This window comes from Ranitomeya variabilis, chromosome 5 (assembly GCF_051348905.1).
Source record: "Ranitomeya variabilis isolate aRanVar5 chromosome 5, aRanVar5.hap1, whole genome shotgun sequence".
In the NCBI taxonomy this organism is placed as follows: domain Eukaryota; kingdom Metazoa; phylum Chordata; class Amphibia; order Anura; family Dendrobatidae; genus Ranitomeya; species Ranitomeya variabilis.
The window spans coordinates 287,522,322-287,548,769 of record NC_135236.1 but is presented as its reverse complement, the minus strand read 5'-3'; the positions used below and the strand labels follow the sequence as shown (position 1 = coordinate 287,548,769).

At 41.4% G+C, this 26,448-nt stretch overlaps 1 protein-coding gene across 1 annotated transcript; it reads right to left on the bottom strand.

Annotated features, from left to right (window-relative positions):
- Positions 1-3,303: 3,303 nt before the first annotated feature.
- MEST (mesoderm specific transcript) lies at positions 3,304-25,917 on the bottom strand. Its single transcript, XM_077264439.1, has 12 exons — positions 25,643-25,917; positions 21,410-21,564; positions 21,055-21,134; positions 13,785-13,862; positions 12,616-12,752; positions 12,111-12,169; positions 9,741-9,781; positions 9,257-9,327; positions 7,872-7,973; positions 7,482-7,558; positions 6,147-6,210; positions 3,304-5,323 (listed from the first exon to the last, which is right to left on the bottom strand). Exons 2-12 carry the CDS (start codon positions 21,561-21,563, stop codon positions 5,206-5,208), a joined length of 981 nt encoding a protein of 326 aa, XP_077120554.1. The 5' UTR covers position 21,564; positions 25,643-25,917; the 3' UTR covers positions 3,304-5,205.
- Between the last annotated feature and the right edge of the window lie 531 nt (positions 25,918-26,448).

The following is a 26,448-nucleotide window of genomic DNA, read 5'->3' as shown; positions in this document are numbered from 1 at the left end:
TTTTGCTGCGTCCAAAATCAATGAAAAAAAGGACGCATGCGGCGCAAAACGCAGCGTTGTGCATGCGTTTTGCTGCGTTTTTGTTTGCGTTGTGCGTTGCGGCGCCGACGCTGCGGCGCACAACGCAAATGTGAACGTAGCCTTAGCCAGCATAATTACATGTGGTGATTCCCTAGCAACCAGGCAACCCCCACATGTACTTATGCTGGCTAAAAGATGTAAATCATTCAGCTGAGGCGAAGAAAAACTAAATCTCCGAGCACTAAAAAATACTCGGTGGTCACCCGAGCGTGCTCGGGAAATCTCGAGTAACTAGTATAATTCGCTCATCACTACTCATCATCCATCACTAGACAGGGCAACGCTGAGGCTTTAGGAGGCAAACGATGGCAAGTTTCTAATATGGAGTCCAATAGGCAAATTGCCTATTCAGAGATGAAGAGGACTTTAACTCTATAGCGCCACCTATTGAGAGAGGAGTGGGTCAAAAGAGGCCCAAAGAAAACGACCCAAAAGTCCATGAGTAACAATATATAAATAATCTTTATTAGTTAAAATATAACACAGGTTAGGGCACAACGCCGCATGGCGTACAAAAACACACCATGCGGCGTTGTGCCCTAACCTGTCTGTTATATTTTAACTAATAAAGATTATTTATATATTGTTACTCGTGGACTTTTGGGTCGTTTTCTTTGGGCCTCTTTTGACCCACTCCTCTCTTTATTGTGCATTAGCGACCGGTCCGTATTTTCTGTCCTTTATTGGTATCAGCGGAGTTACACTTTTTATATCCACCCCTTGAAATTTTTAGGGTGGTTTTCACTATGCTGATCAAAGTCGTGTTTCTGTTTAATTAGCGCCACCTATTGGAAGCAGCGATCCTACAAGTCACTATCAACCTTTTAACAAGGCTTGCAATATGACTTAGGATAAAAGCCAAATCAGAATCTCAATTTGCAGACATGGTGAAGGGGAAAACAACTTCATAGAAAGGTTCCTTTTAGTAAAGACCAGGTGACTGTTTTTCCTTCCTCCTAAAAGTCTTTTTTTTTTTTTTAGATTTCCATGGACAAGACCTCATATGGCTATATATTTTGCAAGAAGAGTTCTTGTTTTGAATACTCTATACAATGTACTAGGAAATTAGGGGAAAAATAAGGCCAAAAAACATGCAATGCTGCCATTGTTTTTTGGGTTTTCTTCATGATGCAGCAAACATTTCCTAGAAACATGATTTTTTTCAGATTAGGGTGAATTGTTTCAAGCTAGTGATTTTATTTGTATTATTTTGGAGCCGATATGGTGGTGTTTTTTTTGGTGGAGATGCAGAGACTGAAAAAACACTTTGGTATTTAAATTTTTTCCTCTACGGTTTTTAACATACTGTTTATATTTTGACTGATGGACAAAATTGTACAGTGGTCTCAGTCCAAAAATGTTTGTTTTTTTAAAGAGGATTTGTCAGCAGGTTTTTGCTATATAATCTTAGAGAAGGATGATGTTGGGGCTGAGATCCTGACTTCAGGTATGTGTCACATTTTTTTACAATCAGTTTTTTATACTGCTGAGCTGTGTATAATCCCGCTCACACCACTGATTAGCAGCTTTTTGTCAATGTATACACAGAAAGCTGTCACTCTGTGGTGGGGAAGGGGTTACATGCAGTAATTAACTAGGAGGTTTGAGAAACCTAGTCTTGTACTGAATCTCCTGCTGATAAAACACTGATTTTATTGAGCAGCAGCAAAAGACACACACTAGAGTAAGTGACATCACTGGAATCAAGATTCTCAACCACAACATTATGCTGCTCTCAGATTACATAACAAATACCAGCAAACAGATTTCATTTTAAACTTTTATTTTTTTTTTAAACATTTTATTGTTTTAGTCTCTCAGCTGCTGCTTTATCTGTATACTGCAATTTCAGTCTCCTATGAAGCCTAGCAAGTGACAGCTTGTTTTGAGTTACCCCCATGGCAACCTATCATAACTATACAGGGAGGTGGGCTGATGGGCAAATGGAACATACTACACACTTTATAGGGAATCTCACCACATTTTATCCAAATTATTGAGGCCGGAGTCACACTTAACGTATATAAAAAAAAAAATGGTCCGATTCTCTCGCTCGAGAATCGCAGCGCTGTTCTCCGTATGGTGATCCGTATGTAATCCGTTTGCAATGTGATTTCCTCACATCTAAGTATCTGTAAGACATCTGTATGGCTTTACATTTCTCATTGCTCTTCCTCATTGAATTTAATGGCTCAATGGGCTGAAATGAGGAAAATGTCTGCGTATTTCTCGCAAGTCACACAGATGGTCCATGTGGTGTCAGATTTTTTTTTTCTCACACCCACAGACTTGTATTGGGGAGACTCGGCCGATATACGCGTACAATCGCAGCATGCTGTGATTTCACTCACATGTAAAATACGCCCAAGAAAAACAGTAATGTTACCTTCCCCATAGAGGAACAGTGGTCCGAGTGCTATGCAATGATTTCTCGCATAGCATTCGTCCGTATTATACGCTAGTGTGACTCCAGCCTTAATATAGGCATACAGGTTATAGAATGCTGAAAATAATGATGCCTGTATGTCTGATATCAGATGCCTTGTTGTGGATAAATCAGCTTTTATCACTATATAAATGACATCTTTCAGGCTATGGGGAGGACGCTGCCTGGAAGATAACTGCCTCCAGAGGTTATTTCCCATCAAGGAGGGGATTACCAGTGTGATATGTAATGGCCGCTCGCAGCTCTCCGGATCTCACTGCAGAGCTGTGTGGGATTTCTCTCAGCATCCATCTCACAGGCAGCTGCAGAAAATGTGTTTGTAAGAGGACAACGTACCGTACTACTGTTCAGTGTTAGTTACTTGTCTCACATTGGTAACTCCCTTTCATGTAAAATAAGCTCTGGAAGCTGCGTTATGTTCCAGGCAGCACCCTCCACAGAGCCTGGAAGAGCTCATTTACATATTCCAGAGAAATCCAAGCGTCTCTTATAATAAGACATCAGAACACATATCAATGTATCATCTTATTCAGCTTCTTATGACCTGTGTGCCCATATATACTGCTTTGGAGGGTTTAACCTACTGACAGATTCCCTTTAATTGTTGGTAGGTTTTTGTTTTTTTTCTGACAGTCTACCAATGCATACTTCTAATAGAAGACAAGGTATATTGTAAAAGAATACAGTACTGAAATCTAATAAAAAGGGGCAAAACTGCAAAACTGAAAAATAATCCCAACTTGGGTACACCTTGATACTGGTGGAATGGCTTTTCCTTTTTTTTTTTTTTAAATAAAAACGGTTTTACTAAGTACCCTATGTTATTTATATGCATTATTACTTTTTATTTATAGCAGGGTATATGTTCACTTTGTTTCTGTCTTAAATCTGTCTGTTTAATGGTCAGTGTGAACACACTCCTATTTTGCATGTATACCAACTTACACTCCAGTTCATTGTCCGGTTACGTTTCACGTTTTCTTGCAGGTAAGGGTGTGCTGTCCTTGCTTTGAGCTGGACATTACATAATGTAGCTTCCCATTGCTGGGTATCCATATTCGGCACCAGGTCCTGCTCCGCCCTAATTCACATTGATGCCACTTTGACACATGGTATGGTTTTAATACTAGCGCTTAAGACTGTCCCGATTTGGGTACACCTTGATGCTGGTGTGATGGCTTTTACACATTTTTTGAAGGTGTTTAATCAAAAAGGTTGTTTACCAAGTACCCCATGTTATTTATATGCACTACTGCTCTTACTTATAGCAGGCTATATGTTCATTTTGCTTCTACCTTACGTTTTACATGGGAATATATTCTAAAGGTGATTGCTTCAGTAGAGAGTAGTAAGAAATTCCTGTCTCAGACAACAAAAAAAACCATCTACATCTTTGTTTAAACAACATAAAATAAAAAAAAAATCACTACAAACTAAAAACAAATATTGTTCTCTGAATATCAATGTGTCTGCTCTGGCGTGTTAGTAAAGAGGTCTTCGAACAAGTTTGTCAACTGTTTCTAGTTGTAACAAGGAATACTGTAAATGTAGGTTTGGCCTACAAGGGTGCTTTCACACTGCGCTTTGTCCCATGTTCAGTGGTCCCATCGGGGCATATGCATCTGAGTGTCATATTCCAGTAACCATATATGCCTGGAAATGATGCACAACAGAGCACACATTGACTTTGGTTGAGAACCCTGTTTTGAGGTCGGTTCAGACGTAAGCCCTGACGGGACCACCAGAATGTGGGGATAAACGCAATGCAAAAGGGGCTTAATACTGCAGCTCAAGATGAGATCTGAATCATCTGTTTGTATCTACAAATATTGTTTAGGTTATCATGTAGACACTATTAAAAGAAAATACAGTCCATACTACTTCACTAGCTTTTAAAATATTTCTATTAATGAAGAAAGTGAAAGTGTTGCCTCCCTTAAAGGGGGTGTCCACTACTTTAGCATTGATGACCTATGCTTAGGATAGGTCATCAATGTCTGATCGGTCAGGGTCCAACACCTGGCAGCCCCGGTGTCCGCCCGCTAGCCGAAAGTACTTGCTACAGAGCTGACCGTCTTCCGATAGTAGCCGAGGCTTGTACAACACATCTGCCTCCTATTCAAATCAATAGAAGATGGCCAGCTCCCGTGAGTACTTCCAGCCCCCGATAACATCTGACTGGCAGGGGTGCCAGATCAGATATTGATATCCTATCCTAAGGATATGTCATCACTGCTAAACTAGTGTACAACCTCTTTAAGGTCAAAACACTGCAGCCCTTTTAGTGCACTCACTGTATGGCTTAAAGTATTTTAAATACATCTTTCCAAACACCAAGGATCTTTAAATCTTCTTACTGTGCTGGCAATCCTGTCTGTTATATACTGTATAATCATCTCATATCACAATGGCTTCAAATAAAAATTAAACTAGGAACATGCAATTTGCTCCGTGCGGTCAGCAAAAACATTCATATAAAATTTGTCATTTATACAACTCATACATATTCACGAAGTGTTAAAAGGCAAGCCATCCCTGAGATATTCCGGAGGTCCCTGCTGGGGGGCTGGTGCAGAGCAATTCAAAAGCCCGTTCCATGAAAATTAAAAAATGTTATTGCTTTACAGGAGCTCCATGTTCTCCTAGGATGAAAAGGCAGTCGAGTTGTCCTTCATAGCTCAAAATGAATTGATAAAATTCAGATAAGCATTCAGAAATCCAGTGGGATCCTCAAGCTGAGGGTAGTGACTGATGTGATCATCCAGCACAGTAAAAGTTGACTTGGGAATAAGTTTCCTATAAGGCAAAAGACAAGAAAAACTTTTTTCACTATTTAATACTTCATAAGGGTACAATCACATTAATGTATTTTCGGGCAAAGTGTTGGTCATTTTAAAAATGGAAAGCACCCAGCCAATGTTGGCCAATATGCTACTGTTCACGTATCATACTAGTACACGGATCTAGTACACAGGTCCCTCACGCGTCTGCTATGCAGACTGGGATTTTTTTTTTTTTTATTTATTGTTTAATCGGCCCCAATATCACATGCATATTGCCTCCATAACAGCTTGGTTCCTCCACTAGACTAGGGCAGACTCTCAATCATACTCCAGTTTACCCCACTGGCATTTTTTACGATCTGCCCAGAAACTTAATCTCCAGCCAGTTGGTCTTCTGCACAGAGTTTGTCAAACTCACCAATGGGTTGGATGTTCGTGATGCCAAGATGGATTACACATGTAAAATCCCTGAATAAAGTGTTAGTATTAGGCTGGTTTCACATTTGCGGATGGAGGTGCTGCGGAGGGCTGCATACGTCCTCCGTGAAGCTCCGCCCACCACCGCACCTCCACCGGTCAGCTCCGCCTACGTCGGCATGCGTACCTATCTTTACCATTAGGTACGCAGGCCAGCCTTAGACAGTTACTAAATGGATAGTGCTTCTACCTAATATAATGTCTCTATTCTTTTTTACCCCCTTAGGTTCTCTCTATACAATAGCACATTGATTTGTGTTTCCTTACAATCCAACGCATACAGCTTTGGTGGCCTGTGTTATACACCAATGGTATAGAATGGAGGTGTAATTAATAGCTAAAAGGTATGTGAGACTTACTTGTATGCATCCAAGAATTCAGGATGGGGATTGACTGGATCCAACGGTCCATAAATTAAATGCACTATTGGTATAAAATGCAAATGGTAACAGAACAGTTTAGGATTTGGTAAGTAACTGCTCTGCTAACATCACACTGACAATATGTTTATGGTTTCTAAAAGCAGCACAGAACAGTATCCTCAAGGTACTTTACATTTTGGCGACTGCAGAGTTCAATCTGAATTTTTAGTTTTTCCCTGCAGTTTTGTAGAATCATGGAAGAGAGAGGGACAGATAATTTGCACCGATATATATTATGCTTGTCTGAAAGGAGACTGATGAGTAGTATTTAGCAAATTAAAGGCCGCTAATGTGCTGATCCAGGGCATGGGCAGGGAGTTCTGACCTGTCATTGGAGCAATAAAGATGGAAAATAAAGCTCATTTATCAGCCAGTCAGCCTGTTTTCTACAATAATTCATAAAAAAGAAGACAGCAATACAATAGCAAGAAATACACCAATAATGTAGCGATTTCTGCTGTGCTGTTGCCCTAACTCATTTGGCTGTATTCATAGACTCGCCTCTTGACTCGAACTTAGAAGCTTCCTGTCTCAGTTATGAAAGGCAGAGATTGGAATAACCCTTTAATAGATAAAAACTTTAAAAAAAACAAAACAGGAATGGCTTAAGTCCTATTATGTGCAGTTAGAAGGTAGAGGTTCTCTAAAATTGGTCTTTTATACGTATGCAAATTAGCTTTGCAAGTGCACTTGTGGGCGTATTGGTACACTTGTAGTCCTTGATTCCTGTTCGCTTCTCCTGGACTGTGCCATCCTTCACTTAATAGTGAAGAAAGATGATCTGCTACATAACGTCATCTCTGATCTTCACTGTCAATCAAGAAGTTAAAATTGGCCCAAAGAAGCACCATGAGTTGCAAGTGCACTATGTAAAGCCAATTTGCATATACATAAAAGATGAATTTTGATGGAAGATCTAATGGGAGAAACAGGTAGCCCTGGAATTATTTTACACTGATCAATCCTGCGGTGTCCCTGCTTGCTTAGGACAAATGTTACTGACAGATTCCCTTTAACACGAAACCCACTATAAATAATTAGAGATTTTAATTAGAGAGCTTTACAATTAGAGATTATAGGTACTCTATATTCTTAGCTATTGTAATATTCTTCTTTATATTGAAGTTTAGCTGAATTATGAGAAATTCTTTTAGATTTCAGAATATATTTAATCGTCTTTCTATATTCTACAATGATTATTGCTTCTAGGTTCATGGATACACGTACTTTATTTGTTTTGCTAAAAAAATAAAATAAAAAAATATTACTCACATGGAACTGATGTATTGATCAAAGCTCCCACCCAACGTTCTCTGTGCTTTTTGCGCTGGTTTATATACTGTAAAATACTAATAGCCAATATTAATATATACAACATTTTATTGTACATTTAGGAAACAAAGGCTGAAATGATTTAGCAGTTTAATTTGAACTAACATTCAACTCTGGTAGGTGAAGCCCTCAGATACCAGATACTGACAAAACAGACAGTAACCCTGCTTTCTGGACTTGTAGAAAAATGACTTCTTCTGGAAGGTCTACTTGAGATGAATAAAAGTTACATATGTACAGCAAGTTTCATGTTGGGTGACTAGCTTTGGTACAGAGAGGAGAAGACATTCATTGTCCTATGAAAACCAAAGTTGATTTATTATGCTTTACCTGTCTACTACTAGGTTGCCATCATTAATCCTGAGAGCAGTCCACATATCCCAATATTCAGACTCTGAAGGCTTAGTATAAGGACCAAATACTTCCCCGATACTGCCAACACAAAGTAAATAAATCCTGATTACAAAAGTATCACATAACATAGGTTATCCTTCTGCAATTACAGTATTACAAACTGTTGTTATTTTGTGATCTACATTCCTGTTGTAAGAAATACATTTCAAGAGAAGACACCAACCAAGGGGATGTTCTAAGGAGATAGCAAGGCCATGCCAAGGGGGCATAACTGGAGATAAGAATTCTTCACACCCCAGGCCTATTTCTGGGAACTATACAACTAAGGTCAAGAATTAATGTAAACTATATAGGTTTTTTATTGTATTTTATCTTCCTTTATGCAGATCTTCATATAAATCTCATAAAATGTAGAAGGTATATTACACAATATATACTTTTGTATATATACACTCTTATGTGTAATTTATTGACCGAACCTCAATCAGACACAGTAAGATGGGTGGATAAGAATTCCTACAGTAGCAAAGTTTGGGCACCCCTGGTCAAAATTAGGTACGTTCACATTTGCGTTGTTGTGTGTTGCGTCGGCGACGCAACGCACAACGCATGCAAAACGCTTTGTTTTGTGACGCATGCGTCCTTTTTTTGCTTGATTTTGGACGCACAAAAAATGCAACTTGCTGCGTCCTCTGCGCCCTGACATCACAAAACGCAAGTGCAACGCATGTCCATGCGCCCCCATGTTAAATATAGGCGCTGCGTCGCACAACGCTAATATGAATGTAGCCTTACTGTTATTGTAAACAGTTAAGCAAGTTAATTAAGAAATGACAGGTAACAGGAACAGTGGAAATCAAGATGAGGCCCGGAAGACCAAGAAACATTTCAGTGACAGCTGCTCATAGCATTGCTAGAAAAGCAAACCCGAATCCCCGCTTGACTGCATAAGAACTTTGGAAAGATTAAACAGACTCTGGAGCTGTAGTACATTATTCTACTGTTCAGAGACACCTGCACAAATATGGCCTTCATGGAAGAATCATCAGAAGAAAACCTCTCCCGCGTCAAACTTTTACATGCCACTGTATATTTCACATTTATATATTGCATAGCTTGTTGCACTTTACTATATCACAATCTATCACATTTATTGCTATAAAAACAACATTATTCACTACTATTGACATATGAGACAATGAAAATTGCAAAGTGTGAGAGAAGGTAGACAATGAAAACATAACTAGCACGACTAATACAACCAGAAGCAAGTTCTGGAGTAATCGCAAAATTCCTTCCTATTTTTCCAGCCATACATACAGGTTATCACATCTGTTTATGATACAAATGTTAATACTTACCCTTTGCTAAAGAAGTAAAAGTTCATCAGCCTTGTTATTACTGGTGAAAGAATCCCACTATCTTTCAGCAGCTAATGATAGGAAAAGAAATGTTTTGCTTTAACACGGCACCATCTATGAAAACTGAATACTACTTCAAATGAGTTGCTATCCTTGGTTTCGCTCTCCTATATCCTTCTACTAAAGCAGAGCTTGAAATGAGGCATAATCAAAATGTCAGCCTGTATTCAGATACATTTTTTTTGGAACGAGATTACTATTAGAGAGCTTCTGACTTAGCATTAGATGTACACAGTGGTGGGGGTCTCAGTACCTTGTTAGTAATGACAGAAGGGTTGAACAGTACACCTTTTAAGCTTGGGGTACAAGTTATTAATATGAAAATCTTTTGTGCATTTTCAAACAAAATAATGGCTTTCTGCTCCAGATTTACACATGAAAACCCTAGAAATGACAATCTTATATTAACCATAAATGAACAGACCTTCTGAATTAATCTGGGATAGTAATTCTCTGGGAAGATTCCTGTAATTTAAAAAAAAACAAAAAAACACATCATGCATGGCATCCCTACAAGTGTATAAACACACAAAAAAACACTTCATGTATTAGTAGTACAGTCACAGAAATTCCACCAAAACAAAATGTCTAAGATTTAGATTAGACAACAACATTACTGCAATGAAGAGAAAATGCAATATTGACCAATTCTCAGTTCTGCAAGGAAAGTTGGCTATAAGTGGATCACGTAACTGATCAATATAAACCCTATTAAAGGGAACCTGTCAGCAGTTTTGGCCAGTATAAGATACGGCCACCAACTTTCAGGGCAGATATATAGGATTCTATAATGCTGTATATCTGCCCCCAACCCGACCTGGAAGAACTGAAAACTAACTTTTATTTTACTCGCCTGCGGTCCGGTCCGAGGGATGTCGCTGGTCTGGTGCCTCCCATCTTCTTACAATCGCTGTCCTCCTCCTTGGTTCGTGTGGATGACGCGTTCCTGCATTATCCACACAGGCTCCCCGGCCCCGCAGGTGAGTATAATAAAAGTTGTTTTTCTTCTTTTCCAGGTTGGGTTGGGGTCAGATATACAGCATTATAGAATGCTGTATATCAGCTCTGAAAGGTGGTGGCCATGACTCGTATCGGCCTAACCTGGTGACGGGTTCCCTTTAAAATGAAATAGCTACAAGGGTAAAAGTACAAGCCTATCAGGAATGCACCCTAAAGCCACTTTCACACATTTTGTAGCAATAATTTTAAAGAGAATCTGTCATCAGATTTTTGCTATGTAATCTGAGAGCAGCATGATGTTGGGGTTGAGACCCTCATTACAGTGATGTGTCACATGCTGGTCTGAATGCTGTCAGCTTGAAACAATCACTGTGTTCTTTGCTGCATTTATAGCGGTGCTAAGAATTCTGCGCCCACACCACTGATAGGCAGATTCTTGTGTGCATAGACAGGAAGGTGCTAATCAATGGTGGGGCAGGGTTACAGAGAGGAGGACTACATGGCACAAGACAACTAGTCCTGTAGTATTAATATCCTGGTGATAAAACATTGGCTTTATTGAAGCTCTAACACAGACCATTAAGTGACATCACAAGAATCAGGCTCTCTGCCTCTACGCAATGCTGCTCTCAGACTATATAGCAAAAACATGCCGACAGATTCCCTTTGGTTTTAGGTTTTAATGACACCATTATATGTTACATGTAAGTTATCATTTAGTTTACTTTTTTTGTTTGTTTGTGTTTAGAGGGATGTAGATTTATTGTACACATTTTGCAATGTAATGATCTAGAGGTGTAGCTGTCCGACTTGTTGTTCATGCCCCCCATTGCATGGCTGGTATAGGTTAAAAGGGAATTTGTCAGCAGGGTTTCATACCACAATTTATATGTGCAGGTGCATATAGCTCCTTCGAAGTCAAGTCCAGCAATACCTTTAATTGGCCAGTCTGTTCCTCTGTTACTAGTGTTTGAATTGATATGCAAATGAGGCTGAGGAGCTCTTTGTAGATCTGAAGCCTCTGTGACTCCAGCTCTATTCCCCACCAAAAGTCACCTCCTCCTGCTCAGCTGACGGGCACTAAGCTGTGTGACTTGATTCTAAGAAGCGGTCAGTCAGGCAGAAGGAGGCATTGCTGGTTAGGGGAGAATAGAGGTGGAAAGACAGATGCTTAATATCTGCAACTAGTTATTCAGCTTCATTTGTGTGACCAATTCAAACTCTGATTTCTCAGGAACATACGGGCCATGTAAGGCCTCCTTCACATGCCAGTTTTTCTCCTGTGTGTGCTATCCATATTTTTCACAGATAACACTTGTACTTATAATAGTGAATGGGCAGATCACATTTTTCGCAGAATGAATGCAAAATCGTAGAGACATGTTTGATCTTGACCCAACTGTTAGATCAAAATCGTCAGTGCAAGTCTATAGCTCCTTAAAAACAATATATATCTGAATCTATTCAAATTTGCACAGACTGTTACATAGAGCCTGCATCCAATTCTGGTAGCCAGCATGTGACATGTTGGTAAGGGCTTAAAGAAAGTGTTAAGAAAATTGTGACCAGCTTCCCAAAGCACCAGAAACCTATCTAGTAAACGTGATACTAAAAGACCGCTGCCGCCCCAATAAAAATGTGAACTGATCATCTGCCCATACTTATTATTGTGCACTCTTATCATTAGTCCATAGCTAAATATGCATTTACACGAGCACCACCGGCAGCTCAATACAACATCGCGGCCATGTCTTGGTAAAAAAGAATGCTTCTCAATATCCTGGTAGGAGATGCCCGAGTGCATCATATGCCATTTCTGCAAACATTTCCTTACCTCCATTGGAGAGACACAAACTCCCAATGTTGAGGTGTCCTTGTCTTCGGTTTTCATACCTAAAGAAAAAAAAACATACGCAAGAAGAAAGGTGTGTAGGCTCCAATTCCTGAGCGCATGCCCTGCACCCCAATATCAATTTACTGCTCAGTATAAAAAAAAATCTAACAATTTTTGCATTGCATGGAGAATGTAAAATTCATTTTTTCACTATAGTTTTGGAGCCAAACAGGCATGTAAATATTGAACCAAGTGCTGCACTCATTTTACAAGAACAACATTCAGGCTAGCAATAGACAGGTGGGATCTCTGGAACAGTTTTGATCATTCACATGACCAGCACTTCCAAATATTCATCTCTTCTACCTTCTACTAGGCCACGGTTGTAAAAGTTGAGCAGCACTTGGTTACTGTCCAACTTTGGAGTCATGTAGAGCTCCTACGGACGCACCTATTATACACAACACACATGAAACCTACATGCAAAGAGGGCGATAGAACTGACCTATAAATCAATTCCTGGGCAACAGTGTCTCCATAATCGTGTGAAAGTAGGTTCACTCTTTGATCTCCCAAGCCGAGGTGACTGATGAGAGCTTCCACAATACTGGCCTGCTCAAAAATCGAGTAGTGGTGGAGTCTCTGCAAAAGAACGTTACTTCTGAAACATGATTCCCAGCATGGTATCTTGCAAAGTTATCTTGTAATTAATACTGTGCTTGTAGAACTCAGTGCAACTCCACACAAAGAAAAAAACTTTTTAAAACATGATTGGTAACATTTTTAACTTTGCCCTGCAATTTTTCTGTAGTAGAACACTAATATCTAGCATTTAGTACATGTAAAGGCAGACGTCCTAATACATGTAGGTTTTGATCAGCTACTGCACTCTCCTTTTCTAATTGCTGAAACATGTGAATAGCTGGAAAAGGGGGGCTTCTATGTACATGGGCGTCAGTTCATCAGCGTTTACTCCAGTACAATACTTTGAAAAGACGCTAAGTTTTTGCAACGTTTTCACATCAGTCCCAGCCAGGTTCCATCAAATTGAGTATGGGGCATGGTGACGCCCACCCACAGAACTCATTAAAAGTTATTTCACATCAGTTTAGAGCATTTCTGAGGAGGTGCACGCCACTGAGAAGATGGGCCAAATTCATTCAAGTGGTGTGTGCCTCTTAATTACTTCTGTACGGATTCGGTAGCCGGAACCGTTCATTCACACATCCGTTCCATGCGTTTATTGCCGAAAACGTCCCTTCAGGCTTTTTCGCGACACAGAAAAAAACGTTGCAGTCAACGTTTTTTGTATCCGGCAAAAAAGGCGCAATCTGACGCTAATACAACTCTATGGGAAAAACGGATCCGGAGTAAAAAAAAAAAAAAAAAAAAAAAAACGGATCCGTTTTTTTTCAAAAACTGCCGGATTGTGCCTGAAACAAAAAACCTGATGTGTGAAAGCAGTTAATGATTCAGGCCCCAATATTAACAAAATATGAGGACAGAAAGTGAGTAACAGAGCTACAGAATGCAGTAAAGGCAGATAATACATATTCAAGGCAGAAAGACCACTTCATGGTGACTACTTGGCAAGGAGGTGAAATCAATAATCCACATATATTCAGTGGTCAGATACGCGCTGAATACTACGAACAGGTGACCTTAAATACTTACTGGTTTGTCACTAAAGCCAAAGCCTAGAAAGTCAGGAGCAATTACTCTTTGGAATCTCTGTGTTAGCCCTTCCCAAATCTGGAAGAAAAATACCATACAAAACTGTGAACAACATGATGTGATAAAGTGATTTATAAATAAAGATAAAGTGATATAAATAAAGTGATTTATGAAATTGTAAGGGGCAGAAACGGAATGTTATTTGATGGCAAATGAAGCAGAGAAATTACTGGAAGAAAAACAACTTATACATTTTGCTACTGAGCATGTGCTACACATACGAAGATGTATCAGAAGAGAAACAATAGGTATGATTTCTGCGCTGCTGATGGAAATCCGAAAGAATGGTCCACGATACCAAGTAGATTTGATGTAGTTTTATCATCAATGCGTTTCGTAGTCTTCAGACTTGTTCATCAGGATATAACCACATGTGATACATAGCAAATTTCCACACAAGGGAAGACTTACCAGTATAAGGTTAGGCGTATCAGAAAGGTTAGAGATGGGTATATAAAATGTAACTTCTGGTAAAATCTAAAAAAGCCACCTGGCTATTAAAAAAAAAAAAAAAAAAAAAAAAAAAAACACAGGCAACATATGATCATTCTGCATGCAATTGGGTATAACCACAAGGAAAGACAAATAGAAATGTCCTAAAAGCTGTAAACATAATAAGAAAGGCGCAATCCCACCATGGATGTGGGTGATGTTCTATTAATGATCCTCTAAAATCTAACTGATTCAAGACCTAAGAACGCATAGGGTTAAATAAAATTAGGTGTCTATTGATTATGGTATTTTCAGGCAAGGAAACCAAAAAGGTAGTGATACCGTTAACTGAGGAAAAAAGTGTACAAAGTTTGAAAATGAGGAAACTGAAAAATTTATATTATAAAGGGAAAAAGATCAATGGGGGACATAAGGAAACAGACGGTCCACTATGAGAAAATGGGAATGGGTGAAATGGATAGGACACTAATTGACCCTGATGATAGGCTGATTAATTAATCCAACCCGGCCACAGGGTTTGGCACCCTAAAATAACGCAATGGCATCACCACTCAACGTACTCTCAATAATAATACCCGACTGCCTCTATCTCTAAAAGGAAACAACTAAATGTGAGGAGCTCATTAAGCCCAAGGGCTGTTTGTGTATGGAGAAGAAAAATCCACTTGGTCTCATATTGTAAAATGCGTCGATCCCAGTTGCCTCCCCTAACGGGGAAACTGACTTTGCCAATACCCATAATCCTCAAGTTAGAAGTGTTACCACCATGTGTTGTATTAACTAGGGGTGTGTGTCCTTATTCGCTAGGTCCCTATGGTGTTTGCCAACCCTCCTAAGAACACGTAGTTTTGCCTATACAGTGGGGCAAAAAAGTATTTAGTCAGTCAGCAATAGTGCAAGTTCCACCACTTAAAAAGATGAGAGGCGTCTGTAATTTACATCATAGGTAGACCTCAACTATGGGAGACAAACTGAGAAAAAAAAATCCAGAAAATCACATTGTCTGTTTTTTTATCATTTTATTTGCATTTTATGGTGGGAAATAAGTATTTGGTCAGAAACAAACAATCAAGATTTCTGGCTCTCACAGACCTGTAACTTCTTCTTTAAGAGTCTCCTCTTTCCTCCACTTATTACCTGTAGTAATGGCACCTGTTTAAACTTGTTATCAGTATAAAAAGACACCTGTGCACACCCTCAAACAGTCTGACTCCAAACTCCACTATGGTGAAGACCAAAGAGCTGTCAAAGGACACCAGAAACAAAATTGTAGCCCTGCACCAGGCTGGGAAGACTGAATCTGCAATAGCCAACCAGCTTGGAGTGAAGAAATCAACAGTGGGAGCAATAATTAGAAAATGGAAGACATTCAAGACCACTGATAATCTCCCTCGATCTGGGGCTCCACGCAAAATCCCACCCCGTGGGGTCAGAATGATCACAAGAACGGTGAGCAAAAATCCCAGAACCACGCGGGGGGACCTAGTGAATGAACTGCAGAGAGCTGGGACCAATGTAACAAGGCCTACCATAAGTAACGCACTACGCCACCATAGACTCAGATCCTGCAGTGCCAGACGTGTCCCACTGCTTAAGCCAGTACATGTCCGGGCCCGTCTGAAGTTTGCTAGAGAGCATTTGGATGATCCAGAGGAGTTTTGGGAGAATGTCCTATGGTCTGATGAAACCAAACTGGAACTGTTTTGTAGAAACACAACTTGTCGTGTTTGGAGGAAAAAGAATACTGAGTTGCATCCATCAAACACCATACCTACTGTAAAGCATGGTGGTGGAAACATCATGCTTTGGGGCTGTTTCTCTGCAAAGGGGCCAGGACGACTGATCCGGGTACATGAAAGAATGAATGGGGCCATGTATCGTGAGATTTTGAGTGCAAACCTCCTTCCATCAGCAAGGGCATTGAAGATGAAACGTGGCTGGGTCTTTCAACATGACAATGATCCAAAGCACACCGCCAGGGCAACGAAGGAGTGGCTTCGTAAGAAGCATTTCAAGGTCCTGGAGTGGCCTAGCCAGTCTCCAGATCTCAACCCTATAGAAAACCTTTGGAGGGAGTTGAAAGTCCGTGTTGCCAAGCGAAAAGCCAAAAACATCACTGCTCTAGAGGAGATCTGCATGGACGAATGGGCCAACATACCAACAACAGTGTGTGGCAACCTTGTGAAGACTTACTGAAAACGTTTGACCTCTGTCATTGCCAACAAAGGATATATTACAAAGTATTGAGATGAAATTTTGTTTCTGACCAAATACTTATTTTCCACCATAAAATGCAAATAAAATGATAAAAAAACAGACAATGTGATTTTCTGGATTTTTTTTTCTCAGTTTGTCTCCCATAGTTGAGGTCTACCTATGATGTAAATTACAGACGCCTCTCATCTTTTTAAGTGGTGGAACTTGCACTATTGCTGACTGACTAACTGACTAAATACTTTTTTGCCTATATATGTATAAATTACACTTTTGGTGCAGGAGTTGATAAAAGATCGAATGTTGAACTGTTCTCCCCTCACTTGGTTAGTAAACATACGCGCCGTTGACATGACAGAAATGCCACACAGCCACGACATTTGAAGCAACCCCTAATGCTTAAAGCCAGCCAAGCCATCTGTTTTGAAGGTACAAAATGTCTATGTACAAGTCTGGCTCCTTTGGATTTCCCCTCCATGTATGTGATAAGAGGGTGTGGACTGACAGACTCACCAATGTCGCAATGATCTAAAGAACAGGATTTTTTCATTGTCCCCTCCTATAAAATTTGAGAGTAGTAATAGGGCTTCGGTGTAAAGATACGCCACCTCTCTCAACACATTGACACTTTCCGGTTTCCCCAATCATGGACTTGGAACATTTCAACCCGGACCAACTCTGGCTGCTGGAAGTGATACATGCGTCTCATTGACTACGGGTTCATGTGTTCCACGAGCGGACACTCTGGCTAGGACATTGTGCACTCCGGTGCATGGAAATGACATACGTGCCGCCACTGCTATTTAAAGATGCGGGCTGCACAAATAAGAACCTGGTAACATGTTTAATGGCCAATGCAGTACTGTATATACCCAGCCATTCTGGCTCATTCCCCTTAAATCTATCCCCTCTGATACTTATGATGAAACGGGTCAGGAGATTTTGGGAGTATTTATGATCTACTGATTCTAGCTGGAGTAATGTGTGGCTGGATAAAGTAATGCCCCATCTTGTTTTCTACTTGGAGGATAAGTAACCTGGAGGATCATTGATAGAACATCACCCATGTCCACGGTGAGATTGTTCCTTTTTATTATTAAAGTTTACAGCTTTTGGGACCTTGGTATTCACCTTTCCTTGTGGTTACACACAAATGATAGCGAAATGATTACAAGTTGTGTCTGGTTTTTTTGTTGTTGTTTGTTTTTGTTTTTTTATAGCCAGGAGGCTTTTTTAGATTTTATATTAAAAGTTAAGTTTTATATACTGTACCTATTGCTACCCTTTCTGATACATATAACCACGTGGTATGTGGTTATACCCTGATGATGAAGTCTGAAGACTTTGAAACACATGGAACATTATTTTGGATTTCAGCAGCGCAGACGACCCACTGTTTCCCTTCTGTCATTTCAACAGTTTTTTAACCCGTGGACCAAAGCAGCTGAGAAATTTTAAAAACTTTATCCTTGTGTGATACACAGCTTTACCAGGTGAGTAATTCCCTGCACCTTATTGTCCTTTATTTTCAGATAAGACCTCATTGCACTTTTTGCTCCTCGGCTTTTTCCTAAATACCAAGTTCTAGCTCGCTGAATAAATTGTTTAAATGAAATTCATAGTCTGCAAATCTTGAGAGAGGATTTAGGTCCAAGGTTGTACAACACTAGATAATTCTAGTGAGACATTTTATCATTTTAATTTCTTTATGAACTACAGTATGACAAATGCAGCACATGCACATACAGTTGCAATCCAAATTATTCAACTCCCATTGCAAATTTAACTTATTAAAAATATTTACAAACTTTCTATAAATCCAAAAAATGAACTGGAAAGATTTAATCGGAAAGTACCGTATATACTCGAGTATAAGCAGAGATTTTCAGCCCATTTTTTTTAGGCTAAAAGTGCCCCTATCGGCTTATACTCGAGTCATTGTTCCCGGGGTTCGGCAGGGGAGCAGCAGGAGTGGCGGCTGTTACATCATACTCACCTGCTCCCGGTGCGGTCTCTGCACTTCCCTGCTTCTCCGATGGTCTCCGGCGCCCGCAGCTCTTCCTGTGTTCAGCGGTCACGTGGTACCGCTCAATAATGTAATGAATATGGACGCGACTCCACTCCCATAGGCGTGGAGCACATATTCATTACTTTAATGAGCGGTACCATGTGATCGCTGAACACAGGAACAAGCTGCCGGCGCCAGAGACCATCTGAGAAGCAGAGACCGAGCCAGGAGGGGGCAAGTATGACAGGGGAATGTGAGCCATGCGATATTCACCTGTCCCCGTTCCACCGCCGGGCTCTGTCTTCCGCATCCTCTTGCTATGACGTTCGGGTCAGAGGGCGCGATGACGTGATTAGTGCGTGTCCTCTGCCTGAACAGTCACTGCAGAGACCTGGAAGACACAGCAGCGCGCGGCAGGGGAACGTGGACAGGTGATCATTTTTTTTTTTTTTTTTTAAATCGCAGCAGCATATGGGGCATATTATTCTATGGAGCATCTTATGGGGCCATCAACCTTTATGGAGCATTATATGGAGAATATTATTCAACTGAGCATCTTAGACCCCTTTCACACACATCAGTTGTTTGCCTTCAGTCACAATCCGTTGGCTCGACGGATCTGTCGCAGATTGTGAAAAACTGATGCGACAGATCCGTTTTTTGGACGGATCCGACTAGTGGATCTGGCTAGTTGGATCGGAGCATGCTCAGTTAAAAAAAAAAAAAAAAACAATCTGATGTGTGAAAGGGACATTATGGGGCCATCAACCTTTGTGCAGCATTATATGGGGCAGAATATTCTATGGAGCATCATATGGGGCCAATAGCACGGTGGCTCAGTGGTTAGCACTGCAGCCTTGCAGCGCTGGAGTCCTGGGTTCTAATCCCACCTTGGACAACATCTGCAAGGAGTTTGTATGTTCTCCCCGTGTTTACGTGGGTTTCCTCCGGGTTCTCCGGTTTCCTCCCACATTCCAAAGACATACTGATAGGGAATCTAGATTGTGAGCCCCATCGGGGACAGTGATGATAATGTGTGCAAACTGTAAAGCGCTGCGGAATATGTTAGCGCTATATAAAAATAAAGATTATTATTATCACTAACCTTTTATGCAGCATATTTTAATATGGGGCATCTTATGGGGCCCATCATGAACTGTATGGAGCATTATATGGGGCGTATTTTAATATGGAGCATCTTATGGGGCCCTTCATGAACTGTATGGAGCATTATATGGGGCTCCTGATTCAATATGGATATGCAAAAACACTTAACCTACTGATGTCTCAATTAATTTTACTTTTATTGGTATCTATTTTTATTTTTGAAATTTACCAGTAGCCGCTGCATTTCCCACCCTAGGCTTATACTCGAGTCATTAAGTTTTCCCAGTTTTTAAATTAGGGGTCTCTGCTTATACTTGGGTCGGCTTATACTGGAGTATATACGGTAAATAGCTTCTGTGCTGAGTGAGCTTTCTTTTCTCCCCATAGCTGCACTACCAGTAAGGAGGCAGATAGCATTGTAACCTCATTTCCCTGCAGATTAACCATATGCATGCTGGAAAAGTTTTTTCGAGTTGACAGGTCACTTCAATTAGCACAAGATAACTACTATAACAAATGGTTTCTCCACATTCAACACAACTTTTCATAACTTATGCAGTCTTAGAATTATTCACCCCATGACATATTGCAACCTTGCATTCGTTTCCCTACAGTGTCACATTGTGACAGTGAAACAGTCGCCCATGTTTGTAAATGTGTTGGATTTTCTGTCGAACTTGCCATACACTTCCATGCAACGTGTGACTTATCAGCAACTTGGCTTTTTCATTTACAGCACATCTAAGAGGAAACATTTCTCCTTATGGCAAGTGCCAAGCTGATGTAAGGAGACTTACAGTCCATGCAATGCTCCTCTTGGAAATTAAAGGGAATCTGTCAGTAGGATCAACTACGTGAGACATGTAGATCAGTCATTACATGTCTCACACTGGTAATGCCCCCTTTCATTTAAAATAGTTTCTGGATGCAAATTCTCAGGGAGATCTATGTCCGGCCCATAGCACCTCATTTACATATTGAGAATGGGATTGTGGATTTCTCTAGAATAAGACATCTAATCGCAGATATCAAAGTATCATTTTATTCAGCTTCCTATGATCTGTGTGCCCATATAGATGGCTTAGGAGAGTTAATCCTACTGAAAGATTTAGGTTAATTAATGGGGGTTGAATCATTCCAATTGCAAATGTATTTTCTTAATTGGTTGAAATACTTAATAAAATGAGATATGCCCAAACAATATGCCATCATTTTTTATAGGGATCTCCCGACGAGCCTGTTGAGGCAGTCTGTAGTCACTGGGTCCAGGCAGAGGATGAATGGAGAAGTAGCTGTGCATTTGTGCTGCTCTCACCATTTACTGCTATAGGAGTTATCGAAACACCCGATTACGGATTGTCAGCTGCTTCCATAAACGCTCATGGAAATTAATGGAGAGAGTCCAGTGTGACGTTAATTTATTGTTACCTTATACCAGTCGTAGCTTGATGTTGGGAATCCATGTAAAATAATCACCACATCTGAGCTTCCAACAGCTCCAAAGGATTCTTAAAAGAAAAACATATAAAGATGAAAACAGCCTTAACTTTCATGCGTACAAACTCAGAGCGATGGATGGGGTGGAATCCCAGTTTATGAGGTAAGAAAAAAAAAACAATACATAAGGCTTTGGGGAAAGGTTTCTAATCTTACGGAATGGAATCCAGTCCTGTCCTTGACTCTAGACATACGTCTCATGCATGCTCCCTATTTCACTTCCCTGCCTAATAGTCCAAGAGCTTGTTTCGCTCAGCACAATTTTATCTATACCTCTAAATAATACCTCTATAAAAGATCCGTTGTTCTTGGAATGTGAAAAATGCACCGGATGACCTCCATGTGAAGAGTGCCGGGGAGAGGTTGGGTGGAGGAATGTGCAGGTAAACAGCAAGCAGAGGAACTGCAATCAGCCCAACCTGAATCCACCATTCCTTCATCCTGCAACACATACATAACCAGGTAACTTCACGTGTTCACAGAGGCAAACAGCTGTAAGAACATATCTGGTCAGAAATATTCTGTGCTCGACAAGTTACCCCAAACCTTGGAGGATGTGGTATTACTCCTCCCAACAAACCACAGATAGTCACATGTTGTATGTCCACATCACTGAGTTTCTGATTCTTCACGGCTCAACTAAATAACGGACTTTACACTCCGCAATTCACATTCCTGGATTTAGAGCAAATTCGAAAAGCCCAGCATCTTCAGGACCAATAAGGGTTTTCAGAAGCACAAAGGCCAAGAGGTACTGATGCCGATATGGCTAAATAGGCACTGCCAATGCTGTGCGCTGGAGACAGTTGTGTCATAGATAACAAATATGCCATTGACCTAGCATTTTTGAGCAATGGCGAATCCCCCCCCCCCCCCCTCCAGTGTAAATATGGACTCTGTGCATAAACTTGATCTATTTGTCAAGAAAAGTGTAAAAACTTTTCAAATACTTATAGTTGTATTTCAGCAACCATGGAACCATCTGAGTAACAGATACAAAAACGCTGAAGCAGCAAAGTTTGTGAAAAGCAAAATTTGTATCAGTCGCAAAACTTTTCGCCGCGGCTGTACACGTTATACGTCATGTACGTACATGCAGCTGTACATATGCCTTATACTGTCAGCAGTCTTGCAGAATGGGGACTACTGCTGTTCTGATAAAAGAGATCTGTGTTTCTCCTGAAAATATGGGGCTCCAGACTGCACCTGTAAATGGTTGTAAGCAGCTTTATAGCCACAGACATGTAATCTTCTTATCGTTTCTGCTTCCTCAGGACATACTGGTGTAGCAGATTTATCTAAAAATGTGTCAACAACACAATTAGCCACCACTAATCCATATCACTTTGGAACAACGTTTCAGATCACTACGGCTTTTAGAGGCTTTAACCATATGCGACACGAGTAACTAACCGTTGGAAGTAGAAGTGTATGTCTACCTGAGACTTACATATAAATAGTAGAAAAGGTGATGGGGCACAAAGATTATGTGCAAATAGGGCTGATCAGCTGTTTATTTCAGCATAAAAAAACCTACAAGAGAAAAAAAAGGAGCAACAACCCTGCTGTAACTAAGTAAAATGCAAAAAGTGCATCTACGGTAAATAACGGTTTTTAGTAATACTGTTTTTGATCAAAAATAGCATAAAAGCCATCCCACCTCGACAAGGTAACTCTGATCGGGACAGTCCTACGCTGTCTAATATTAAAACCTTACCATGTGTCAATGTTGACCTCAGTGTGAATAAGGGCAGGCAAAAGGACTGGGTTCAACCAGGGAACACCAGACTGAGGAAGCCTCATATACAATCTCCAGCTCAGAAAAAGGGAGGCCACACTACGGCTTTTTTCTCTTGTAGGTTTTATATGTTTTCTGGCCAATCTGAACATGCGTTTATGTGCTGCATGTATACCAACTTAAGTCAAGCTCAATTTTTGTGTTTTTTCTTTGTATTATTGCATTCTGTGCAAGCCGGGGTGTGGCCTCCCTTTTTCTGAGCTGGAGATTGTATATAAGTCTTCCCCAGTCTGGCGTTCCCTGGTTGGGCCCAGTCCTTGTGTCTGCCCTTACTCACACTGAGGTCAACATTGACACATGGTAAGGTTTTCAATATTAGACAGTGTAGGACCCGTCCCGATCAGAGTTATTAAGCTGTCTGGCGCCTGCACTTAGCCGACAGCCGCAGGGAGAAAATTAACTTTATTTCCCCCAGCAGTGTTCAGGTTTCAGTCACAGGTCTGAGAATACAGAGCGACGGCTCTGGCCCGCTCTGCATTGGGGCCGGCTCTCAGTCAGGGTCGTGGGTGCGGTTACAGCCGCCATTCTGTATAAAATAATTGGCTGGGTACAAGGGCAAAATGAGCAATTATAATGATACAGTGCTATATGATGACTGCAATATATTAAAGAGGATAAAAACTTGATGGCAGCGCTTCTTTAAATAACAATACTGGGTAATCTTTTCTTAGGACTCAGTATTGTGTTATTCCTCCATGACTAAGAATACAGTGATCATTGGGGATACTATTCTCCTTGTCACAAAGGTGGCCCCTCTGATCAGACAGAACCAGAGGGTGTGATCACAATTCCCATTCACGGGTAGTTGTACATTTCCATGGCGAAGAACAGTGAAATGACCCAATGTATGTTCTCAGTCACTGGAGCAATGTTACCTACATATATAAGCACAGCCATAACCCAGGTCTGGGCACACAGAGGTCAGAGTACATGTACACGGAGATATGGCGTTATCGCTCACTCTGTGCACGCAGATCTCTGAGCTCTTTTCTTCTTTTTTTTTTTTTTTAAGAAAATGTGAAAAGTATATAAACTGTAGACAGAAATGACGAGCCTAGACAAACACCATGGGTCGCATAACCCTCAATTTACCTTATGTTATAACACAAACCATAAGAGAATGTAAATGTGAAATAACCCAAACGGGAAACATCTATCAAGTAATGAGGCATCAAATCTATCAAAGAAGGAGGCAGCGGATACAAGGAGAGACATTAGATCACACGGGTTCTGGTAGGGGAGAACTCTGCTGACTCTTGTTAATGGGGGCACTGGGACCAGCTATTGTAATAAAGGAACAGAATTGCTATTTTTATGGCGGCACTAGGGCTCACTAGTATGGAGAGAACTCTGCTGACTTGCTTTGAGGTCACTGGGACCATCTAGTGTTGTAAAGGCACCTAATTCATATTGTTGTGGTGGCACTAGGGCAATTACTGGTAGCGGAGTATTCTGCTCATCTCTTGTTATGGGGGCACTGGGACCATCTACTGTAATGAAGGAACATAATTGCTATTGTTATGGGGGCACTAGGACAATCACTGGTAAAGGCACCACTCTGCCTGTCTTTGCATGGGGGCACTAGGACAATCACTAGGGCAGCACAGTGGCTCAGTGGTTAGAACTGCAGCCTTGCAACACTGGAGTCCTGGGTTCAAATCCCACCAAGGACAACATCTGCAAGGAGTTTGTATGTTCTCCTCGTGTTTGCGTGGGTTTTCTCCGGGTTCTCAGGTTTCCTCCCACATTCCAAAGACATACTGAGAGGGATAAAGATTATTATTATTATTATTATTATTATTATTAATCACTGGTAAGGAGACCACTCTGCCTGTCTTGATATGGGGGCACTAGGACAATCAATGGTAAGGGGACCACCCTGCCTGTCTTGTTATGGGGGCACTAGGACAATCACTGGTAAGGAGACCACTCTACCTGCTTTGTTATGGGAGCACTAGGACAATCACTGGTAAGTAGACCACTCTGCCTGTCTTGATATGGGGGCACTAGGACAATCACTGGTAAGGGGACCACTCTGCCTGCCTTGTTATGGGGGCACTAGGACAATCACTGGTAAGGAGACCACTCTGCCTGCCTTGTTATGGGGGCACTAGGACAATCACTGGTAAGGAGACCACTCTGCCTGTCTTGTTATGGGGGCACTAGGACAATCACTGGTAAGGAGACCACTCTGCCTGCCTTGTTATGGGGGCACTAGGACAATCACTGGTAAGGAGACCACTCTGCCTGTCTTGATATGGGGGCACTAGGACAATCACTGGTAAGGGGACCACTCTGCCTGTCTTGTTATGGTGGCACTAGGACAATCACTGGTAAGGAGACCACTCTGCCTGCCTTGTTATGGGGGCACTAGGACAATCACTGGTAAGGAGACCACTCTGCCTGTCTTGTTATGGGGGCATGTATTGTTCTGGTAAGGGGAGGGATACACGGTGTCCATTACTGGAGGCAGTGACACCAGCACAGTCTTTGTGGGGCCACTAGGTATGACGAGCAGCACCCTACAGCCACGCACTGTCCGCAGCAATGATCAGCCTGTGCTATGGGGCGCAGTCCCCGATCTCCACTCCACTGACATAGCGGCACTGCCCGCAGAGTGCCCAGGACGGCGGCTCACCGGCTGCCCCGAGTGCGCCCTCCTCTCACGGCTCGTCTTCCCTGCTGCCTGTCCCGCAGAGCATGGCGACAACCCTTCCTTACCTGAGCTCAACTTCCCATCCTGTTGCCTGCACCTCCTCAGGCGCGTCCACAACGAAAAAAGTCTGGTGTGCGCGCCTGTGACAGCAAAAAGCGGAACCAAGCCAGAGACACCTAGGCGGCCATCTTTAGTCCTGGCAGGGTCAGACACAGCTCTAGCACCACGTGTGTGGGCACAGTTCTGATCCCAGCAGCGAGGCCGACGTCTGCTGTCAGTCCTCTAGCCATTTCCATAAGGAGGATGTATGAGAACTGGAAGCTGCTGCCTAGTATTAGCTAGCGCCCTGGCCACATGAACTCACTTCTATAGGATTGCTTTCAGGCGCCTGTTTTACTCCACAATATAACCAGGGCTACAAAATTCCACTTTGTCTCTTTATTAGCCCTGTACCATCGTCCCACAGTCACACTCATATAGATATTAATAGTAATTGTGCAGACTATCTCCAGAAAAACTCAGTTACTCCACCCCATTGCAAAAAGGCTCCTGTCAGGTGAGCGGCCAGCACACAGTATGGGAACAGTTACCTCAGAGCAGGGCACCCAGAGCAAAGCTGCTAAGGCCTCATTCACACCGTGTTTAAACACGTACATACTGGCGGTACCGGTGTCATCAGTGTGTGGTCCAGGTGTCCAGAAAGTGACAAAGAAATTACAAAGCTTCTCCTATGCTTTGCAATATTAAACACTGACGGTACAATGATGCCATCCGTGTGCTATATGTGTTTTTCAATGACCCATAGACTTGCTCTGGCCCCTTGTTATCCGTGCTGGAAAAAAGGCACAGACACACAGTCCATGTAAAAACA

Coding starts and splice junctions, on each gene's coding strand:
- MEST (XM_077264439.1), bottom strand. CDS start 21,563: ATGAAGGAATGGTGGATTCAGGTTGGGCTGATTGCAGTTCCTCTGCTT. Junction 7,974..9,256: donor TTTTACTTCTTTAGCAAAGG/GTAAGTATTAAC, acceptor TTGTGTTGGCAG/TATCGGGGAAGTATTTGGTC. Junction 7,559..7,871: donor GGCAACCTAGTAGTAGACAG/GTAAAGCATAAT, acceptor ATTGGCTATTAG/TATTTTACAGTATATAAACC.